This window comes from Mirounga leonina, unplaced genomic scaffold (genome assembly GCF_011800145.1).
Source record: "Mirounga leonina isolate KUSES-001 unplaced genomic scaffold, KU_Mleo_1.0 Mir_200, whole genome shotgun sequence".
Classification (NCBI taxonomy): Eukaryota; Metazoa; Chordata; class Mammalia; order Carnivora; family Phocidae; genus Mirounga; species Mirounga leonina.
Window position 1 is genome coordinate 29,592,720 of NW_023270503.1, and position 17,254 is coordinate 29,609,973.

At 54.6% G+C, this 17,254-nt stretch overlaps 2 protein-coding genes across 4 annotated transcripts in view; both read right to left on the minus strand.

The window, feature by feature from the left end:
- Nucleotides 1-20: 20 nt before the first annotated feature.
- SPATA32 (spermatogenesis associated 32) lies at nucleotides 21-4,400 on the minus strand. Its single transcript, XM_035027330.1, has 4 exons — nucleotides 4,007-4,400; nucleotides 2,857-3,833; nucleotides 450-504; nucleotides 21-233 (listed from the first exon to the last, which is right to left on the minus strand). The coding sequence occupies exons 1-4, from the start codon at nucleotides 4,235-4,237 to the stop codon at nucleotides 93-95; spliced, it is 1,404 nt and encodes a 467-aa protein (XP_034883221.1). The 5' UTR covers nucleotides 4,238-4,400; the 3' UTR covers nucleotides 21-92.
- Nucleotides 4,401-11,765: 7,365 nt separating this feature from the next.
- The window catches only part of MAP3K14 (mitogen-activated protein kinase kinase kinase 14), a 44,824-nt gene continuing 39,335 nt past the window's right edge, over nucleotides 11,766-17,254 (minus strand). For 2 of the 3 annotated variants that reach the window (XM_035027327.1, XM_035027328.1), the window contains exons 12-16: nucleotides 16,346-16,720; nucleotides 16,140-16,246; nucleotides 15,614-15,758; nucleotides 14,662-14,762; nucleotides 11,766-14,399 (exon numbers count right to left, since the gene is read on the minus strand). In XM_035027327.1, coding sequence (XP_034883218.1) covers nucleotides 14,235-14,399; nucleotides 14,662-14,762; nucleotides 15,614-15,758; nucleotides 16,140-16,246; nucleotides 16,346-16,720 — 893 coding nt within the window. In that variant the 3' untranslated portion in view covers nucleotides 11,766-14,234. The remainder of the gene's footprint in view (nucleotides 14,400-14,661; nucleotides 14,763-15,613; nucleotides 15,759-16,139; nucleotides 16,247-16,345; nucleotides 16,721-17,254) is intronic. The other variant, XM_035027329.1, reaches the window with a different exon arrangement.

Below are 17,254 nucleotides of genomic sequence, written 5' to 3' on the forward strand. Positions count from 1 at the left end.
GTCCCTGCCCTTACCTCTGAGACCTGGAGCCTGACTGCACTGAGCTGGCAGCTGCAAGGCACTTGAACTCCCTGGGCCTTCGGGAGCCCTGCTCAGCCCCTATGGCCTTGACGGGTGCTGGCTCCCTCTGGGGCAGCGGGGCAGTGGGCTGCCGAGGACTCCCCTTCTGCACATCGCAGCGCCGCTGCTCTCCTGGGTCCCGTGCGGGCAGTCTTCCAGGCTGCCGTGGAGGCCTTGGAAGCAGGGAGAAGACAGGGCTGGGGGCCCTGTCCACCCGAGTGCTCAGACTCTCCGGGGTGAGGCGGGGGAGGGGGGCTGAGACCAGGCCCTGTGGGGGAGCAGGCTCAGCTCTACCTTCTCCCAGGACCCCCACACCAGCCTGCACCTATGGTCCCCATCCAGGGGATTCTTCGGGCAGTAGCAGCAGACCCTTCACTAGCCCTGGTTACCTGAACGTTCCCTGTGCCGACGACGGGGATCTCTTGGTCTTCTGTCTTCGGCTGCCTGAAAGGCAGAGTCACAGGCTCTGAGGCTGGCTTTGGGGTGGACTTCAGCGGCTTTTGGCAGGAGGGCACTCTGTCCCTTGCCACAGGCCTGCTTCTGTTTGCGGGGGGCGGGGGGGGGGACCTGCGGCTTTACTCTTTTGAGTTTCTGCTCCCCTTAAGGTATCCGAATTTGTGACTCCACTCCAGAAGCTCACACAGGCTGGCAGAGGCCCAGGGAGAAGCAGGCCTTAGAGTCCCGAAGTCAGGGCATGGGAAGGAGGGGTCCAGCCCAAGGTGGGGCTGTGGCCCACCCCCACCTTCCCCCAGGTCCCCTGGGAGGGAAGGACCTCCTCTTCCAAACCATGCAAACTTGCAAACCACAGTTCACAAAATACTCCAGGAAGAAGCACCCCGACACCCCAGCCTCTTCCCAGATACTCACCTCTGCATCTCCTTCTCCTTCCTCTTTCCAGTCTCCTGTCCTCCATTTCCCTCTGCCCCCCCACTCTGGCCCTGGCCCATTCCCAAGTGTTCACCCCTTCCTAATCCCACCCTCCTAGGCCCTGGGCACTTCCCTCCTCGGCCCCCTCTCAAGGCAGGGCAGGCTCCTGAGGATCTGCAAGGCTGGGCTTTCACCTGCTGGGGAGCCTTGGTGCTGGTGGGGCTGGAGGCTGACCAGGGCCCAAGCCATGGCTCTGCCTCTCGCTTCCCTTTCTCCCCGACTTCCCTTTTCCCGCCCGTGTTCTTACCCACATTCTGAACTCCCTTCCCTCCTTTGCAGTGAGCTCTCCTCTTCCAGAGCTTTCCCTCATTGCCCAACGTCGTGGGGAGGCTTGTGCATTCGTGCGCGTGTTTAGTGCACGTGTCTGGCTCGCAGGCCTGTGTGTTGATGTGTGCTTGTGCACACGGCCCGTGTGGCACGGTCTGTGGGTGGATGTCTGTGCGTGCCTGTGTGATGTACGAGTCAGCGGATGGTGTGTGTGCGCGCGCGTGAGTCTGGGTTGCTCAGCAAAGTACAGCATTACATACTCGTGCTACATTCTGAGATACTTCCAGCTCAAGGCTGTGGCCCCTGGAGGGGCAGTCCTTTGGCATCTTTCTTCCCCTCCCTTGAGCCCCCGGACACCGTCCCTTCCCCATGCCAGGCCCTCGCTGTGGACAGAAGCAGGAAGAATTCCTTTCAGCCTTGCCTCCTCACCTGGCCAGCCCACCCCAGGAGGTCCTCTCCTAAGAAGATCCCAACATGTCCCTGGCTTCAGGCCAAGAGGAAGCCCCACTTCATGACCTAAGACACCCGTAAGCCTCAGAGAGGGCACCAAGGCCTCCCCAAGACGGCTCATGAGTCTCCGCCGCTGGCTGAGAGGGCTGGAAGGTGGGAGCAAAGTGGAAGGACCCCTGGGGAGTGAGGAGGGGCCAAATAGGGCTGGCAGAGCCCTCTGGGACAGGCGGGGGCAGCTCAAAAATGGGGGTGTGTGGAAACGAGTACTACACGATGTGTTAACTAACTAGAATTTACATAAAGTCTTGAAAGAAAAAAACCATGGGGCTGGCGTCCCTAAAAAATCAAGACCGGGACTCCACAGCCAGGTGAGCTCGCTAGTCCGGGAGCGTTTGCACAAAAAGTCTGAGCCGGGGGCCAGCACTGGAGGCTTTACTGGTTTTGTCTAGTCATTTCTCTGGGGAAGTGGGGGACGACACCTTAAAATGGATTTTCAGCAATAATGGACTCCCTTTCCCGGTTCTCGGCACCGAGCTGCAACGCAAAAGAGAGAGTGTCACTTGGGCCCCCGTGGCAGGGTCGGGGAGAGGGGTGAGCCCAGAGGCCTCTGCGGGGAGGGCCCCGGGGGGGGAAGAGGGCCTCTTCCTGCTGCATGCTGATGGGCAGCTGGCCTTCTGTTGTGTCCATTCATCATCAGGAAGCAAGGGGTGCTGGAGAACCCTGTTCCCTCACATTCGGCTCCATGGAAGCGTCCTGGGCCCAGGGCCATCAAATTCTCAGCGGGGCAGATGCGAGGCTGAGCTTTTCCCATGAGGGTGAGGCCATCTGCCCTCTGGGTGACCGAGCGTCCTAATGCTAGAATGGCCCTGCCCATGTCGAACCCAGGTCCTTGCTGGGGCCCAGAAGTGCTCACCTTCCATGGTCCCCAGGCCTCCTCCAGCCCTGGCCTTGGCACTGTGCCTCAGTCCACAGGAACCTTGTTTCCAGCAGTCTTTATGAGGTCACTGAGGTTGAGACATCACGGCCCACCCCATCCCCTACCCAGGCCCTCATTCCATTTCCCCATCCCTACCCAGCTGTGTGAGGAGTGGGCCCACCCACACATCCTAAGCACACCCCCTCTTCGGGAAGCTGTGGGCCAGCCTCACTTACCCTTTCACGACTCCTTTAGGTGAAGGGGACCTGGCCTGTTGCTGGAGAAGCTTCACTTCTCCTTCAAAGCTGGCCCTCTTGATCCCTGGCTTGCTGAAGCCGAGGTAAGGGTGGAAGAAGTTCTTGTCTTCCTGCTTCCAAGCTTTCTGTGACTCCTCGGCTTTAAGTGGTTTCTCTAGCAAGTCCTTAATGAGCTTTTCCTTCTCTGGCTGGTCCATGGCCAGCTGGATATCGGGATCTGTAGAAGGTGCCTCGACCTTCTGAGGTGGAGCTTTGATCATATGCTCCAAGTTGGGCAAGTCCATCTTGCTGGAGGAGGCCACGGCCAAGGAAGAGGCAAAGTTGACCAGATCTGCCAGGCCGATGCCTGGTGAGAGACTGGAGGAGGACGGGTGGGGGCTTGGGGGCTGCTGGGAGTCGGTGGTGGGCGGAGCTGGCTGGGCACTGGGGTTCTGGAGCTGCTTCTTGGAGCGCATGGTGTCCTTGGGGTCAGACTGCTGGTCCTGACAGCTAGTGGTCTTACCTGTGTTCTTGCCACTCTGCATGTTGATCCCCCGCTCCAGGCTGTGCTCTGAGGCCTGGATGTGTTTGTCCGCCCAGAAGAGGTGCTTAGAGGTCTGCACGCAGATAGAGCGACGGTTGGTGGACGCCTGGTCCTCCTCTACCAAACTCAGGTAGCTAGAATTTGACCTCACGCTCCACTGGCTGACGTCCTGCTGCGTGGGGGGCTGGAGGGACTCTGTCCTAGACTCCGGTTGCTCAGGGTCCTTGGGCTCAGACTCCACCTCCAGCTCCAGTTCTGGCTCCAGGACCAGGTCCACTTTGTGTGGGGGCTCCAGTTCTAGCAATTCTTTCTTCAGCTGGAAAGTTTCAACTGACGCTGAGGAGGCCCCTGGCCCCTGAGGTCCTTCTGGGGCCAATTCTCCATCCCACTCTCCTGCCTTTGTCCCCTCCTCTTGCCTCTTGGCAGAGACCTGCTGGGGGCAGGGAGGCAGTGTGAGGCGGGGGTGAGCATGGGTGTCCATGAGCACCCCAGCACTGGCCGGGTGCAGGCTCCCAGGATTGTCAAGGATTTAAGGAAGACAGGCCTTAAGGAATCCTGCCCCCTACCTACCACCTCCCCCGAAGAGGTGCCCCTGCCCACTGTTACCTCGATCTCATCTTCCTCTGGTACCAGCTGGTGTTGGCTTAGGCCACTCCTATGACAAAAGGGGACAGAATGGATGAAAGGCCTCCAGGGAGTGGGTGGGGTGGCTTTCAGGGGGAATGGAGGTCTCTGGGGCCTCAAGATTCCCTCCCTTGGACAGGGGCCGGCAAGACGCCCCCGGCCAATCCACTCCCCTCGCTGTCCCTGCATCCACCAAGAATTCTGGAGCAGCATTTCCAATCTTTAGTGAGTTTAGGAGGTGCCTGGAGAGCTTGCCAAGTTGCCCCCTACCCCAAAGAGGGATCCGTTAGTTGGAGGTAAGGCCCAGGATTCTTCATTCTAATCAATGAGCCAATGCAGCTCACTTGGAGAACGAGTGCCCAGAAGTTGGCTCTGCACAGAGGGAGAAGCCCAGGGCAAAATCCCTCCTCCTGACCTGCCCAACCCCAGCTTGGCAGATCTGAAAGGCAGGGGTGTGTGTGGAGGGTCCTGTCAGTTCTTGTTGGCACTTTGCTGCCATCTGGGCCCTTACCCTCAGTGCTCAGCCACTGCGACTCCCTGTCCTTCCTCAGGCATCTGCCCCCCGCCTCCACCTCGGTCGCTCTGTGCCCGAGCAAGGCAGCTAGAAGGGCTCAGTTCCCATTCATGTCTCTGAGTGCACCCCGCCACCCCTCAGTCCTTCACTAATGTCAGGGGCTGGAGGTAGAAGTAGAAGGCGGGTGGTAGGAATCCTTCCCCCCACCCCGCCCACAACACTGCCCTTGGGGAGATTTTGGAAAGAAGCAAAATGGAGGGAGATCCCAGGTTGGGGGGTGTATGAGAACTTGGCAGTGGTGGCAGGGGGTAAGGGTTGGTGGTCCTGGAGGATGGGGAACTGGCTCTCACTGTGTCTCCACAATGTCCACTGACTCCTTGCCACAGCAGGGAAATCCATTGGCACCTGGCAGGGAGAAGGAGGTGAGGGCAGGGGAGCTGCAGATGGGGACCTCCGTGGAGGGTTCTGGAGCCCCGGCAGGTGGTGCTGCTCCAGCTACCCCCTCCCTCCCTCCCTGTCCTGCATCTCAGCTCATTCACCCTCCCCTCTCCCGTCCTGCCCCTCGGCTCCCTCCTCTCTCCAGTGTCACCAGCTCTGCGCTCCATATCTGCTCCCCTCCATGCTCGAATTTGCCTTTCCTTTGGCTCTCCCCAATCCATCACCATCCTCCACGGGGATGGATGCTAACAGGCTTCACTGCAATTTACTGAGTGCTACTAAGCCAGGCATCATGTTGGGTGCTTTCTGTGCTTTATCTCATTGATTCAACACAAAAAATGAGAAAAGCTTCATTTGCCCAAGGTCCCTCAGCTGATGGTTGCCGACATCAGGAACTGAATGCAGGTTTGACTAAAGAAAAACCCTTAACTCCCCGGTCCTGCATGCTATCCTACCCAGGGGTCTGTAACTGTGTTGGGACCCCTAGAGAACCTTCCATTCCTGCTCCTCTGCCCCCTTTCTCCACTCTTCTCTGGCCAGGCTTCAGATCTGGCACTCACCCTAATCCTGGCCCCTCCTGCCCTGAAGCACCTCCTCTCCTCCAGGCTTCTCACTCCCTCACGTCCTGGGTCACCCACCCAGGCATTTGATCTGCGGGGATGCTGACAGCAGAGTTCCCATCACCTTCTGCAGAAGGGACTGAGCAACGCCTTGGGGAAGGTTTTCCCGCCCCAGTCACCTCCCTGGAAGCTTGTATCTTTTACTGAAGAAGCTTCTTTTTCATCCTCTGGGCGGTAGGGGCACCAGGCTGTCCCATTCTCTGTTCCCCAGGGTCGTAGATGGGGATTGATGGTGGAGCCATCATGGCAGTGGGAAAGCCAGATCCCCCTGAACCTAGAGTGTGGCAGGAAATGATGGCCTTGGCTCTGGCTAAGAATTGCTCCCAGGATTATATCCAAAGGATCAGAGTGTGCCATGGCCTCTTTCTAGAGATGTAGAGGCTGTTTCTGCATCTGGGATTTGGGCACATCCATGTTCCTCTTGGGCCTGGGCATCTTGGATCAGCCACATGGCCGGGCTGGGAGGGCACCACCATGGACAGGCTCCCAAGAGCTAGCTTGGTGGTCTCTGGAATCTTCCACCAACTTGACTGCCATGTTCCGTTGGCTTCCTTCATGTCTCTCTTCATTTCCAACTCCAGTTACCCCCAGTGCTGCTTTTATCCAGGCCTCTTGCCTCAGAGCCTTCCTTTGCTTGCTTTGCAAAATCTCCCTAGACAATCTAATCAACACCCATAGCCTAGACCCTTCCATGAACAGCAACAGGGTGTGGATAGGAAGAGAAAGTGTTATGGTGTGAACCTCATAGTGGCACTGGGGGTTGGAAGCAAAAGTCTGAGTTTGACTCAACTTGGGACCTCTGTGCCCAACTTGGGAATGTTCTATTAGGGATTCAGGTGACATTCTTTTTTTTTTTTTTCAGGTGACATTCTATAATATGTGAAATAATTTCAATTTCCAACTGCTGGTTGCTAGTGTATAGAAATGTATATCCTGTAACCATCCTAAAATCCTATCAATTCTAGTTTTTTGTTTTGTTTGTAGATTCCATAAGGTTCTCTACATAAACAATGATGGTGTGACTAGGGGCGCCTGGATGACTCAGTCGGTAGAGCACGTGACTCTTGATCTTGGGGTCGTGGGGTTCAAGCCCCATGTTGGGTGTAGAGATTACTTAAACTATTTTAAAAAAGTATGTGTGTGACTCAAGACAGTTTTACTTCTTCCTTTCCAAACTGGATGTCTCTTATTTCCTTTTTCTGCTTTACTGAGAACAATGTCCAATACAATGCTGAATAGAACTGAGAGTAGACATCCTTGCTTTGTTCCTGACCTTAGGGAGGAAGCATTCAGTATTTCGCCATTAAGTATGATGTTAGCTGTAGTTTTTCCTCATAGATGACCTTTATCACGTTGAGGAAAGTTACTTTCCTAGTTCACTCAGTTTTTACAGATTATTTTTTTACAGAGAGAGCACATGTATGTGCACAAGGCGGGGGAGGGACAGAAGGAGGGAGAGAATCCTAAGCAGACTCTACGCTCAGTGTGGAGCCCAACATGGTGCTCGATCCTACAACCCTGAGATCATAACCTGAGCTGAAATTGAGTCGGACACTTAACCAACTGAGCCACCCAGGTGCCCCTTAGTTCGCTTAGTTTTTAGTTAGGAAGAGATGTTAGATTTTGTCTGATGCTTTTTCTGCATTAGTTGAGATGATTATATTGCTTTTCTTTTATATTCTTTTATTTTTTAGGAATCTCTACACCCAACGTGGGGCTAGAACTCATGACCCTGAGATCAAGAGTCGTATGCTCTTCTGACTGAGCCAGCCAGGTGCCCCTGTTTTTTTTTTTTTAATATTCTGTTAATATATGTTATGTATAACATGAACAATGTTATATATTATTCTGTTAACAATTCTCTTATATTCTGTTTATGGTGAAATAAATTAATTTTTGAATGTTAAAATCAATCTTACTTCCCTGAGATAAATCTCATCTGGTCATAATGTATTATCATTTTACACATTGTTGAATTTGATTTGCTAACTCTTTGAAAGAAATCTTACATGAGGTTCATAAAGTGTATTGGTGTATAATTTTCTTACATTGTCTTTGTCAGGTTTTGATATTAGAATAATGTTGGCCTCATAGAATGAGTTGGGAAGTATTCTCTCTTCAGTTTTCTGAGTTTGCATAAAATTGGTATAATTTCTTCCTTATGTTTGGCAGAATTCCCAGGTGAAGCATGTGAACCTGGGCCTGGAGTTTCCTTGTCCATTTTATCTAAGTTAGCAAATTTATTGGCATAAGGTGTTCATAATATTCTTTATTATCCTTTTCATATCTGTAGATTCTGTAGTGATGCCACCTCTTCCATTTCTCATATTGGTAATTTTTGTCTTTTTTCTTTTTGTCCTGTTCAGTTTGGCTAGAGATTTGTCAATTTTGTTGATCTTCTTGAACCAGACAGAGATATGTTTCCTGCCTGATCATCCTAAAGTGACATCTGCCAGGGAATCAGTCCTGCAGTCACAGATTCCCAGTCAGCTTTTTATGATTTCACTCTTAAACATGAATAGCCTAGCATGACTAGACATTTGAGGAAACTACCCACCTGCAGTTTACAGACCAAGAGAAAAGATGACTCTAGAATACCAGAGGTTATTTGGGAAACAGAAAGGAGCTTTAAAAATACTCTAAAATCTTGAGATTCCGAGATGTAGATATTCAACTATATATTGCATCCAAAAAGCAAGAACAGGATGCTCTTTAAAAAATTAAGAAAAGAAAGAACTTTTGGCAAAAAGGCTTGGAAAATAAAACGAAAATCCTCCCAGAAAGCAGAACCAAAATATCAAGACAATGTGAGAGAAAATGATCAAGAGGCAGTCCAGTTCTGGCCTATAGAAAGGGGATCTAGAACATGGAAAAGGAACGAGAAAAATTTTCATGAGCTGAATGATGATGTTATTGGCTTAAAAGTGTTCACCGAAAGCCCCACACTACAGATGTCAAAATAACCTTGCTGTAAAAGTTCATTGCACCAGGAACAAAGAATTCTTAAATGCTTCTAAAGTGGAAAAACCAGTCACCTACAAGGGGAGGGGAATCGATTATACTGGCAGCAGTGTTAGCAACAATGGCTGCCTTTAAAATTCTGAGGAAAATGTTTTTTAACCTGTAGGTTTATATCCAGCCAAACTATCATTTCAGACATGGAAGGACTCAGGAAATTTACTTCCTCTTTTTTAAAGGAAGTTATTTGAGGATGTGCTAAAACAAAATAAAGGTGTAAAACAAGAGAGTCAGGAAGGAAATAGCAGTCCACCTCAGGAAAGCAGCTAAGTCCCAGGATTTTAACTGTATAGAGGCAAGAAGATGAAGGGTTCTGGGCAGTAGATTTCTGAAATAAAGAAAATCTGATAGAATAGTTGATTAGATGTAGAGGTTGATGAAAACTAAGACTATGATAAAACCAAAGAATATAAGGAAAAGGCAACTAGAAACTCCAGGAAAAACAAAAAGCTGTATGAGAAAGAAAAGGTAACTGTGGTACATTTCTTGGTTCTGCAGTGAACAGTAGTTATGAGTCACAATAATGTCAGTCCAGTTTTCAACTTTCAGAATCAACATATAAATAAAAATTGGAAAATATATTTGTGGCTATAGGACAATGTAAATGTTACCAACCTTGATATTTAAAAAATAAAAATACAAGTTAGCATTGTTGGGAGGTGGGAGGGAGGGAAGAAAGCTGAAGGGAAGAGTAGGGGCACTAAAAACTTCATCTTACTATGTGTGGTATCAAAAGATATTATCTAAAGTGATGAAAAATAAAGACATAAGTATATTAAACTTACAAAGGCATCAGCAGATCTAAAAATGATGTTGGGAGGATGGGGGAGGGTGGATCCATTAGAGCAGGAAGGTGATAATGTCTAAAACTGATAAACCAAGAAAGAGTCCGTGGGCTTGTAGAAAGATAAGAAGGTAATTAGGCAGAAAAATAGTTCTAATGGAACAGTGTGGCTGCTCTGAGGAGTGAGACTGGGGGTGTGCTATAGGAGATGCTTTTCATCACTGAAGAAGCTCTTCAGAGCTATTTAATCATATGCATATATTTCTTTGATAAAATTCAATGTTGAACCCCTGGCTAAGGGCCAGGCATTGTTCTAGGGGACACAGTGATGAACACACAGTTTCTGCCCTCTTGGGGTTTCCAAGCCTGTGGCTGGGACCATAGAAGATCCTCCAATCTCTATTTCCTATTCCCACTTCTCCTGAGCTCTAGACTCAAACTCCAGTCACTGATTGCACATTTATCCCTAAGGGGATCTCTCCCTTGTCAGAGCCTTAGATGTCTCCTATCTCTGAAATGTCCTTGTTTTCTATTGTGATGATGCTCAGTGCTTACTTCTTCCTGGAGACCTTCAGGATTCTACCCTGTGGCATCTCCTCCAGTTGCCCCAGCCCAATCCCTGCAGACCTCTGAGCACAGGACTCTTGCTAACCCTTAATTCGAGGTGGGCAGACTGTGTGGGCTTCCCACTTTGAATCTCTGATCCCCTGCACACAGAGTCTACAAGGTGGATGCTCAGCAAAAGTCTGTGCAAAGAAATGAACACCCTGCCAAACCACGCGGCTTGTCCTCCATTTTTCACCTCAAGTTCACACCCTCCATGTCTAGACTCTAGTGTAGCCAACAGAGTTTGCATGTCTGATCCATCTTCCTTCCAAATCACTCATGTCTTGATCACCCCCTCTGCCCTGGTAATTTCCCCCTCCCTGATAAACCTTCATTCTATCACCCAAATTAGAAACCTGGGTTACTTGTGACCCTTCTCAGTTCCCCAGCTTCTGACCTCCCTACCTCTGATGTTGACCTCGTGCAGGTCCCTTTCTCCACCCCCACTACTTTTCATCTCCCAACACCAAAATCAGTACAAACCTAGGACTGATCACCTGCCGGCACTCCACGCTGAGTGCTTCCCATTACATCCTCTTCACCACCCTATGCCCAAGTGGTCACGACTCTGCTCTCACAGATGAGGAAACTGCACAGGTCACACATCCATTAAGAGAAGTGCCATGACTGGAACCCAGGACTGACTGGCTCCGAACCCCAAGATGCTAACCACTGTGTTGTTTGAAATCTCTTTAGGCATCTAGCTGGACCACTACAACCAAATTGCCTCCAACTTGGGCTACATAATGACTCCAGAGTGAGCCTGCTGCATCACACCTGCCTCTGGTCACATCCAGACTGTAGAGTGGCTTCTGCCCTCTTGTTGCATCTCCTGGTATCTAGCTCCCTCCTTGCTCCAAGCCCAAGCTCCCCCAGAGCATAGCAGGCCCTTTTGTGCCTCAGTCCCTTTGCACCTGCTATTTCAGATACCCAGGAAGTCTTTCTTCTGGCAAAATCCTACTCATCCCTGACAGGCTAACCCACCTCTCCAGTATCATCTTCTCTGTGACACACTTAGCTGTCCTATCCACATTTTAATTTTTTGTTAACTCATCAGACTCAGGGCCTAGCACAAGAGTAAGAGTTGAAGGGGGTACAACAAAGGTCACAGGAGTGATTTAAGGTATCTGCGTCAGTTTGGGGAAGGGAAAAGCTGTTCTCTGGTTGTTGGTTCTTGGCATATTTTTAATGCTGGCCCACGTCCTCCTGGGAGAGAAGATCCCGAGAAGAAAGCCCCTATTTCAGTGGAAACCTAAGGGGCAAACAGCTTTCGCCATCGCTACAGAGCAGAGTGCAAAGGACAAAGGAGGCGCTCAGGAAGTAGTTGTGGAAGCCGACAGCTTCTCTCTGCAAGGGCTCCAGGCATCAACCAGGAATAACTGAACTGGATTTTGGGGTTATTAGCAGTTTGGGACAATTCATGAGTCGTTTCCTGAGCACAAGGCTGCTGTTCCTTCCGTGTGCCCAGAACCCCTCCAAGAGTTGGCTGAATCTGCAGCCTTTACTCCAAGGTGTGCATTCGGGCCTGTGCGCACAAGCTTGTGCACCGCGCAGGGCCCAGGCTGGGCGCGGTAGTCTCGGGGCGAGGCGACGGTCGGCTGGGGTCGACCTTCCTTCCAGGCGCCCCGGGCTTCGGGAGCAGGGGGAGGGGCCCCGGGCTGATTTCCCCGCCCCGCCCGGCCCCGCCCATCCCTTGGCGCCCCGCCCCGCCGCGCGCCAGCCCGCTCCCACCTGTCACCCCCATGCTGACCGAGGCTCTGTCGGGGAGGCGGGGAGCGGGCTGGTCGCTGCTGCCCCTCCGCCTCCAGTGCGCTCTTTGGCTGGGGGCTGTGGGGGGCGCTGGAGACGCTGGGGGCGACTGCGCCTGTGATGTCGCCGCGTCTGTGACGTCCCTGCCCGGACCCCACGGATGGAGGCGGAAAAACGCTCAGGATTCACGGCGCGTGGGCGGGGCGGCTGCTGGGGGGTGTCCTCCGGAGACTGCGCCACCCTGAGCACTCTTCCCCGCAGGCCCAGAGGGAGCCACCTCCGGTAAGCTTAGATGGCCTTTGCACCTGCCCCTTTCTGGGGTGCAGGACCCCTCCAGGAAGCTGCTGAACCTGCGGCCTGTACCCCAAAGTCTGCATGTGTGCCCGTGCACACACACATAGCTACTTGAGCAAGGCTTCAGGGGGTGTGGAGCCAGATGGGACAAGGCCCCCGCCCCTTGTGTGTCTGTGGCATCCATTCTCAGGTGGGTCCCTGTCCTGGAAAGGCCCAGGAACCCACTCCTGCAAAGTCATCTCTGCTCACTCAGTCCTGCTCCCAGTTCTGTTCCCTGGAAGCCAGGCCTCAGGGACAGGAGAGGGTGGGGCAGTCTTTGTTCGGGGCTCCTGGTGCGCCCCCACCTCTCCACGTCAGGCCACTGCCTGGGGCATATTGACTTCTCCTCCTCAGCCTGCAGTGTTTGGCCAGGGACTTCCCTATGGCCACCGGGTGGGGCATCTTGCTTAACTGGTCTGAACGGATAGGCCAAAAGTAGGACTAGAAGCGCCCACTGGGAGGGCTGGTGGGAAAAGTGACCTCACTCAAGGGGTGGAAACAGTCCTTGCCCAAAATCAATGGCAGCTGTGAGAAAACCCCACCAAGAAGGCAAAGGGAGGCAGCTGTTAGGATCTGAGGTTCTGTAAGCAGGCAGGCGAGAGTGGGGACAGCCATGGCCTAACACATTTGTCATCACCCCACACTTTATTGCTTACAAAGAGTACCACCCGAACTCTGCAGTACAAGGCTGAACCTCTTCACGTGCTGGGGGTTGGGGTGTGTGTGTGTGTGTGTCTCTCCCTGGGGAGCAGAATGGCTCGATGTGGATAGCTGGACAGAGGCCACCTTGGCAAGACACCGGGATTAGCTCCTCCCGAGGAGGACTCTCAGGGGGACACCCCTCATCTCCGAGAGGAGGCTAGCAGGCCCCCACACAAGGATTCACAGTTGATTAATGCTACATGGGCCCTGATCAGCCCCCCCATCGAAGAAGAAGGGGCAATGGGGTATGGTGGGAGGGGGCTCATCTTAAAGAAATGCGGAGGTTTGAGGGGTCATGCGCGTGGAGACAGGTCAAGACTTGAATGCCTTCACACCCCATCTCCTGGCCTGCTTATGCGCATGCAGGACCACTGACCTGCCCTCCCGGAGGGCAGCCATGAAAGTGCTTTGAGGTCATCAGAGTGCAAAGTGCGGTTGGCAGTGCCCCCTGAGGCGAGGGGCAGGGCAGGGCCAGTGAGAGTGTGAGGCCTGGGCTGTGTCTCAGGAAGCTGGTGTGCCCGATGCCTAAAGTTGCGGCCGGGGGAGACAGGAGCGCCTGCACCCGCTGCTTTCTTGCACCCGGATCACAGCCCAGCCACAGACTGCTCCGGTCGGGCCAGCTCCCGCCACCCTTCCCTTCCACAGACGGCGGGGGGGGGGCTGACGGCCAGGCAGTCATGGGCCATTCTGGGTCTGCAGCCGCGGCTCGGGGCCTGCTGCTCTGGGGAAGATTGGTGGCCAGCAGCAAAGGGACACGTGCTTGGGGACTGAGAACCATTTCCCTTAGACACCTGTGGTCCTTGGCGGAAGCTGAGTCCAGCTCCAGACCCGTGTTGCTACGCCCTGACGGTGTGCCCTGGACTCCCAGGGAGACTTCCCAGCGTCACGCGTGGCTCCCTCCCTGACTCTGTCAGGAAAGTTCCTAGATCAAAAAGGGGCTTCGATGGCCACGCAAGGGGGTCAGAGGGCTCCCCGTTCACCCAAGGGTGGGTATAGCTGCTGCCCCGCTCCTGTACCGGACCTGGGCGTGGGTCCTCAGACACTCGACACCCGTCCACCTGCTCAGAGGCCGAGGGACTCGCCCACCCTCCCTGACCCAGGCCGGAAGCTACGCTCCTGCCGGCCAGCAAGGGGCTACTGATCCAAACAGGTCAGGCCAGCTCGCGGGGACCAGGGCAGAGAAGACCCTTTCCGTTCGTTCCCCGTGGACGGGAAGAGGCCTCCTGCCTGCCTCCTCCTCCTCATGTGGGCACAGGGTGCTCTCCCGGCGGGGTCAGGCGGGACACGGGACGTCCTGGGAGGCATTCTGCCTGCCCCTAGTCGCACCGCTGAGCCAGGGGGTGGCAGACCCCTGGGAGCAGGCTGAGCCTGGGTGCCAGGGGTGGCACCGAGCCCCGAGAAGGCAGGCCGCCTCTGGCAGAGTGGAGTCAGTGGTGGAAGGCTGGCTCAGGGCCTGTTCTCCAGCTGGCCATGCTTGACCCTCCAGCTCCAGGCAAAGCTGCCGTCAGGGGCCAGGGTGCACTGCAGGTCGATGCCCGAGTCCGGCACCTCCATGTCATAGCGCACGGGCTGCCCATCCTTGGTCACCAAGCTGAAGGCCGCGGCCGGGATCTGGGGGCAGAGCAAACCAGCGGGCCTGAGACTGCGGCACGGGGCTCAGAGGCCGCCTAGAAGTGCCAAGCTGAGGTCTCCCTCCAGCCTAGCAGGCAGTCCTGAAGGCCTACCCTTGCCTTGAGTCCTGGAGGACTCGGAGAGTCTCACCTGGCCCAAGGGTCGGTCCTGAGGAAGGAGAAGCCTTCCTCCTGAAGGGCTGGGCCAGGTACACTGGCTTCTGGGACTCTGCCTCTAAGTAAGTGCATACCTGCCCCCTTACCTGGCTGCTGATGCCAGTTGCGATGTCCCCCACCTTGACCCGGTGAAACTCCCGGATGTGCAGGTGTTCGCCATTGAGAGACTGTATCTGGATTTTCACACCTAGAAGGCAGGCGAGGTGACTGTCAGTGGTGTGGCCGCTGGCTCCCTAAGGAGCCCCATGCAGAGGGACGCAGGACAGCTGTGAGGATGCTGACATGATGCTTAGGCTGGAGTGGCCCTAATGGCAAACACCTGCTGGCTCTTCCCGGTCATTTTCTGTCAACCCCTAGAATTCAGCTTACACGACGCAAAAAGCTAAGGTCGGCTCTTTTGGGGAACTAGTATTCCAACTTGCACACAAAGCAGAACGGAAGTGGAAACTGAGACTCTTAAATTAGCTTGTGGACAACTCAGGCTGTCATGTTGTTTGAGTTGGAGTGGCCGCCGGCCAGGCCATGGGTGCTTGAGGCCATGTGTCACACTGGCGCTGGGAAGAGCCAGGGAACAGTGAGCCGATGAAACCCTCGTTCTATCAAAATCACAATGCAACCTATGCAGCCATGTTGGAAAACATCTCATCTTAGGAGCTGAAATCCCAGAGGAGGATCCCAGCAAACTTGTTGCTGAGTTCTTATCTTGTTCCTCCTTTTCCCTTCTGAAGACATTATTTCTTGACTCCAGGCCAGGAGAGATTGCTCTGTGCCCCAAGCGAGGGGCCTTCTGGAACTCCATCAGCAGCCCACAAGGGGCAATGGTCCTTTACTGCCCCACCAGGGAGGGCTCTTGGGCAATCAGGGCCTTCGCTCTGAACCGACTTAAGGGCCAGGGAGCTCCAGTCTGGGCACCAGGTGCCTCCCCCGCCACCCCGGCCCCCCACCAGGGGAAGGGGGACCTAGACTGCCTCAGGCTCCCCAGTTCCAGGTGGATCAGGTTCCGTGGGGGCCGCTGAGCAGGCGAGTGCTGGGCCGTACCGTGGAAATAGCTCGGCGTGTCGGCGGGCCGGCCCCGGGCCAGCACCACGTCCCAGCTGGAGCTGTGAGCCTCTGCCTGGCTGCCCCACGAATGCACGCCGGAACTCAGGGTGTCCCGCGAGCTCTGAGACGCCTTTGACGGGTTCTGAAATGAGAGTGGGTGCGACTCAGGCCCCTGGGCTCAGGGGGCCATCTCTGGCCTTGGCTGGATTTGGGGCACGGGGCCCTCCCCTGGGGTGAGGAACTGCTCCCGTCCTGGGCTGGAGTGTGGCCCTCCTGGGCACTTTGGGGGCTAAGCAGGGGGCTGAGGTGAGGAATATTTCTAGGGGGCCCCAAGCCCACATCTTCTTCCCACTATCCCTAGTAGCCAAACCCTTCCCCAATTTCCAGGTGTGCTGAAGACGGATTGCCTCCTCCTGAGAGGCTACCAGCCCCCGCCCTGGTGGGGAGCCCTTCCGAAAGGAAGGGGTGACTCCCATCAGCCCGCCTTTACCACCACGTGCACACAGCCCGCTCACCAGCTTACCTTCTCACTGTCGTCCGACAGAGAGAGGCTGTCGATGCTGAGGCAGGAGAGAATCTGTTCCTGCTCCTCCAGCGAGAAGGGCTGGGACAGGCTGTTCAGAAACAGTTCTGCAGAGAGAGGCAGAGGATGGCCGTGAAAGAGCGGGAGCGGCCGGGCTGTGTGCAGGTGCCCAGGGCCCCAGGAGCCCCGGCCGGGGCTGCCCGTACCTATTTCCAGCTGCTGCAGCTCCTGCTCGGGGACGGTTGCCTTCCGCTCGGCCGAGCCAGGGTTCTTGGCAGGGGCCGCGTCCAGGGAGGACAGAGGCAATGGCTCCCACGGCCCACACTCCTCTTTGCCCCAGTTCAGGCTTGGAGACTTGTTTCGCTCTGGGGGCTCTGGGGGTAGTGGAGGTTGGAGCTGAGGGACCCCGCCTGTTGTGTCCGCAGCTGGCTGGGGCCCTGGGGCCCCAGGAGAGAGCTCCCTCGGCTGGACAGGCAGGGTCTGGTGAGAGTGGCCCTGGCTGGCCGGTGCCTGGGCCGGGTGTGGTGGCGGCTGTCTTGGCTCTTTGTACTCTCCCCTCCAGGGGCTCCGCAGACCGCCCACTACAAAACAGAGCACGCTCGGTGAGGGGGACCAGGCCCCAGCCTCTGGGCCAGGCCACGTGGTCCTTGCTGAGCAGAGGGCTGGGAGCAAGCAGTGAGGGAGGACTCTTGTCCCACTAAGGGACACAATTTAGGAGGGCGCCGGGCGGTCTTGGAGGAGGCCTCTTCCAGAAGATGGCCCTCTACAATGGGAACACGAAGGTGTATCTGTTTATTCCATCTTCCTTCTAGGTAACAATCGCAAATTTAAAAATGACAGAAATGGCTCCAGGGAAAGATTCTGTCGCTAGTAAAGAGAAGATTTAAAAACAGCCCTGAGGTCATAGCAACTTCGAGTTCCCATGTAAACTGGCCTCCTTGACCTCCCGCCGCCATCTCTCTTACCAGCCCCCCCACCCCCAGTCAGTGCTTCCCGAGGGTGCCAATGCTCTGGAGTGTGGGGTCAGTTCATCTGTGTTTGGGGGGGCATGCAAGGTCTCTCTCCTGTTTTATTTATTCCCCTCTGACTCCCATAACCACTGCCTTTCCCCTGCT